This window comes from Homarus americanus, unplaced genomic scaffold, assembly GCF_018991925.1.
Source record: "Homarus americanus isolate GMGI-L3 unplaced genomic scaffold, GMGI_Hamer_2.0 scaffold1024, whole genome shotgun sequence".
NCBI lineage: Eukaryota > Metazoa > Arthropoda > Malacostraca > Decapoda > Nephropidae > Homarus > Homarus americanus.
In genome coordinates this window covers 1264613-1269670 of record NW_024715228.1, presented here as the reverse complement: position 1 = coordinate 1269670, position 5058 = coordinate 1264613, and the positions used below count along the sequence as shown (strand labels likewise).

General features: G+C 34.0%; 1 protein-coding gene across 1 annotated transcript; it reads left to right on the top strand.

The window, feature by feature from the left end:
- The first annotated feature begins 388 nt into the window (after positions 1-388).
- LOC121855253 lies at positions 389-3206 on the top strand. The gene is made up of 4 exons (XM_042350142.1): positions 389-620; positions 1293-1421; positions 1776-1940; positions 2698-3206. The coding sequence occupies exons 1-3, from the start codon at positions 523-525 to the stop codon at positions 1906-1908; spliced, it is 360 nt and encodes a 119-aa protein (XP_042206076.1). The 5' UTR covers positions 389-522; the 3' UTR covers positions 1909-1940; positions 2698-3206.
- The last annotated feature ends 1852 nt before the right edge of the window (positions 3207-5058 follow it).

Genomic DNA, 5058 nt, shown 5'->3' with positions numbered 1-5058 from the left:
TGCCTACAGTTATGACGTCATTGTGACATCACACTAAAAACACCCGCAGCGTCCGCCAGCAAACTCTCCTTTGTCATATAAATTATAAGTAATGAAATATTAATGATTATTTAATGAGTTATAAAGTTTAATTTGGCGAAATTTATTATTATATTATAAATATATTATATAAACATATCGATAATATAGAGTAGATAGTTACAAGCCTAAACTATTTATCGTGATATAGTTATAAGTGAAAACTAACAAGTATAAGAGATAACATTTCAGATTATCATATAAATTCTTTTACAGGTGTTCTGTTTCAAGGACAGTATATAACCACTAATATCGCGGCCTAAACTTGCGTATTTTTCAAAATGTTTTGTGTATGTTATCTACGTAAACATTATGTTGCCACTTCGTGATTTTTGTATTATTAACCTCCAAGGTGAGATAAAGACCCACCACTGAAACACTCTTAACCACCTGTGACTGTAACTATATCATTACTTTTGAATATAGGGTTTTACAGTACGATCCATGGGTGATAATAGTGTTGATGGCGCTGGTAATATGGAGTCGGATGAAGAAATAAGTGAGACAGAGGAAACGTTATCGACCAGACAGCCTGCAGTAGCGTATCCTTTTAACTATTGTTTCTTGGTCAGTTTACTCACATTTGTTACTGATTTTACTACAAACTCTTCTTAATGTTATGCTGGTCACTGCTTTCCATCAGCTCTTATATTCTCGGTTTTTCAATATTGTTATTCAGTAACTGGAACAATTGTAGGAGGCAGCCCTTAAATATTACTGTACCAGAGCCAATATGATTGAGGTGTATAAATGTAAGATGGGGATAAATAAAACTTGTATGAATAAGGTAATTAATTTTGAAATAATGAGTGAACAAGTAGCAAGTTCAAAATTATAGAAATTTGGATTTAGGAAGGAAAAGGGTAAAATAAATGGTATGGAAACTAGTTGTGGATGATTGGAATGTTATCAAACACTATCAATAACTTTCTTTCATTATCACTTAGGAATATGTTTATAAATACCATTTTTTTATGGCTTCAAGGTTTTGTTCGTAAATAAAGTGTAACAATTGTTTGTTTTTTTGTAACTTCAAATTTTTGTAAACCGATGCCTTATAAATCAGAGTCTCACCTGAAATATCATCATCTCCTTTCTTCCATCAAGAGCTTATCAATACAATGTATACTGGTTTCCTTCATGTGATCCCTTTTGTGTAAAATATGTATACACTAGAAAATATGTACTGTATATATCCTTAAATTATTGATCAGTACATTAGAAGTGCCATTCAACACCAGTCGGGAAGCAGAGGTGGTGCGCAACAGCCTACAAGTGGACCCAGAGCCTAAGAGGAGCGGTTCATCTAAAACCTTCACCCTCAAGGAGAATGTTCTTTGTGTGTGAGTTCTATTCACTTTTACTCCTTTTTTCTTTATGTTGACTATGTCTTCCTTGAGCATATTTCTCTCAGAAATCGCTAATGTCTTTCATTTTATTTTCAGATTTCAGTTCCTGTTATTTTACAATACACATACTAAGTTCAGTAATGAACTTTATGGTGTGGGGATATCCAGCTGGTCAAATTTGTTTTATACTATTGTAAATACTGAACTTCTGTTTTTTAGAGAGAGTGAGTGAATGTGTTTGTTTGTTTCCCCATGCCACCATAACAAATATATAGAGGGAGAATTCCCATGACACCCTGACTGGAATATTTACATTTTTAAATTTAAAAAAATTGTCGCTTCTTTCAGAGAGATTCGCTCACCAGATGTTCGACAGTTGAGGACAGCAGTGTGTTCCTTCATGGATCTCCTGCATCTGGTAGCTAAGACTGTTGATCAATTTGGTCCCCCAGCACAGCAGTCTAAGAAGATGTGTGTGTGATATCTTGTATGTTGTCTTCCACTGAAGCAACTGTGAGTGCATGTCATTTTTTATTTATTTTGTTATTAGGTGGAATGTAGAGAGATTCCACATTCTATGTAGCAAATCTGTTAGGTAATAACAGATTTTTTAGTAAATACTACAGATCATATAACATTAAAAATAGATGTACAGTACTGTTAAGGCATCATGGGCGAGCATACTCCCGCTCCTTTCCCAGGCCGCTCGTACTATGGCTTTGTCTTGTACCTACTTGGATGGACAGGTATTATTACGTATCTTGTGTGGGCCCTTGTGCCTCACAGTTATTTAGCTGCCCTTGGCCTTACATACATCCCACAGCCATATTGGGCCTTAGCCTTCCCGAGTATGATTATAATGCTGTTAGTGATATTTGTGTTCTTTATTTACCCAGCAATCAATTTAACGTTGGCTGTACAGCCACATGATATACGAACCATCACTGACAGTAAAGCCGTAAGCAAAGAAGAATACCCAGAATTTATTGAATGTGCTGTACCTCCTGTATATGATCTTCCAGTTTCAGAGGTGTGTAGGGCATTGTACAGGTCAGGAGAAAGGTAAAATTTACTACTTATATAGGTATGAATTTGGAACTTTTAACAAAGTTTAATATACAGTGTACACTGTGCAGTATTATTAAAAATACTAAAAATTTAGAATACAGGAATGCTAATCTCATAAATTAGTACAGTACTGTATAGTATATATTTTTAAACACTTATTAAAAAACTGACAGTTACAGTAGAGGATTTTTTTTCTTCACAGCACAGTTTTTAAGTCAAGAGGACCAATCCTTGAGGTCTTGATGTTCATCGTGTCACAGTATGATGAAAAATAAGAGCTGCATGAAATGGAAACCATGAATATGTATAATTAAATATTGGGATGAATTTCTGTTACAAAATATATATCCATCATGCAGAAATGCTTATGCAGCTTATACAGCAATGTATATACAGTACGTACTGTACTTGTATTCAGTATTTTTTATTTTTTTATTTTGGAGTAAAAATTGGATGATGTGCACAAAATCGATTTTGGGTAGAATAAGTTCAGTGTTTTTCTGTGTTTTTAAACTTTCAAAAAATGGCAGACTATTTTATTTACAGATAAAATATCATACATATACATATGTATTGACCATTCAAACTGTGTGCATGTACAGTATTGTTTTATTCAAGCTATGTTCATAATTTTCTTAATTTTTAATATATTTAAAGTTGTGACACTAGTGTCCTGACCTGTAATGAACTGTTAATAAAGTCAGTAACTTATATACATTTTAATATGCATCAAGATTTTTTTTTGTGTATTTGGAGATAATTTTCTTTCTTAGCAATGACTTGGGAACAAAACTCATACTGAAATCATTTAAAGGGTGCACCTGGTGTCTTATGGTGCGTCCACACAAGTGTATATTTTGTCGCAAACCTGTGATCAACAAGTAGACACGCCTCATATTTTCTTGTCAATCACAGTTGGGGACAAAATGTACACTCGTGTCCGCACCCTAAGAGAAGCACACAAACATTGGTGTTAAGTGATGAATGAAGCCATTTAGCAACCTTCCCTCAGGTCAAAAGAAAGGCAACCTATAAAAGTCACAAATATAAAGAAGATACTTTGTAGTTTCTTTAGAAAGGTATACAGTATGTATGGCTTTTCAGACTGACTTTCAGTATGTGTTTTGTTGGATACATAAATTGGAGAGAGTATGTAATGGCTGTCAAGTGGCATTGTTAACCTGTGACTAAAGTGAAGTTTATTCACTGGTACAGGATAAGGCTAATTAAACTTGACAAGATTGTACTGGGTGTAAATCTTAACAATGTTGCCATCATTAATGCCTGCCATATGTGCCAGCCATCCTATAAACCACCACTAACACTATAATCTTTAAAGATCAATATATACAGTATTCACCATACTGTATACAACTTGCATGCTTCATATAAACACAGATCAGTATATACTAAAAATGTGTCTATATATTCTTCATATAAACAGATTAGTATAACTATGTCTCCAATAAAGAGGGCAGTATATTCTCATAAGTATAAACCAATATACAGTATACTCATCAAATAACAGGTCAACAAACTATATACATACACAAATACTGTATATAAGTAAACACTATACAGTATGTATCTTATAACATCAGTGTATATCCATCCTTTAAACATCATTATTTACTGATAATATGAACAGATCAGTATAAAGCATACAGTACTTCACATACTATATCTGTATTATAATCAAGCTTTACACAAATCAATTCATATTCCTATAAGTATTGATCATCATTATAGATAGATCATTAAAACTTCCATAACTTGCATTTACCACAAGTCGGACTCAATCCGAGTTGCCAGCGTATATGCCGAGTTGTAACTGGCCTTGTGGTGCAACACCAGTCTCTCACCAACCAGTTGACAAGCCTGGGCCCTCTGGTGCTAAAGGGCCTACCAAGTCAGTAGTCTCCGTTCTTTCCGTGACACCTGAACTGCTGGATAATATGAGAGCATCCAGCAGTGATTTGTGATTAAATAGTTACTACTCTACAGTACATAGTTTTAAGAGATTACATTTTAGTTTAATGTAACTAAGTTTACCCAGTAGTATAATAAGTTTGATGCAATACTACTTAAATGTTAAGCATGTCAGATGCCAAAGTGCAGTCTCTCTCTCCATCCACCAAGGTTGCAGCAATCATATGGGAAAAAGTAAGTGCCCTGGAGTGTTTAGTGATTATTTATTTTAATACAGCACATACATTTCATTCATTAGGGTTTAGGTAAGTTTTTACATAACAGTTTTGACATTATGGGGCACCAATAAAGATTATTACCTTTAAGTCAGAGTTTTGGTCAAGTCGAACTATAGTCTTGCTTGGGGAAGATTTACTGTACTGTATAATAATTATATAGAGGAATAACTATATACTCATCATAAATATGTGATTAGTACTCTGCAACATACAGAGCAGTGTCCACAGATACTCAAACATATCAGTATACTGTACAGTATATTCATCAAATAAACAGAACAGTATACAGTCTCTCTTCGACTTACGACCTATTCGACTTACGATAACCCGGACATATGACGGCCATGGTCATATAA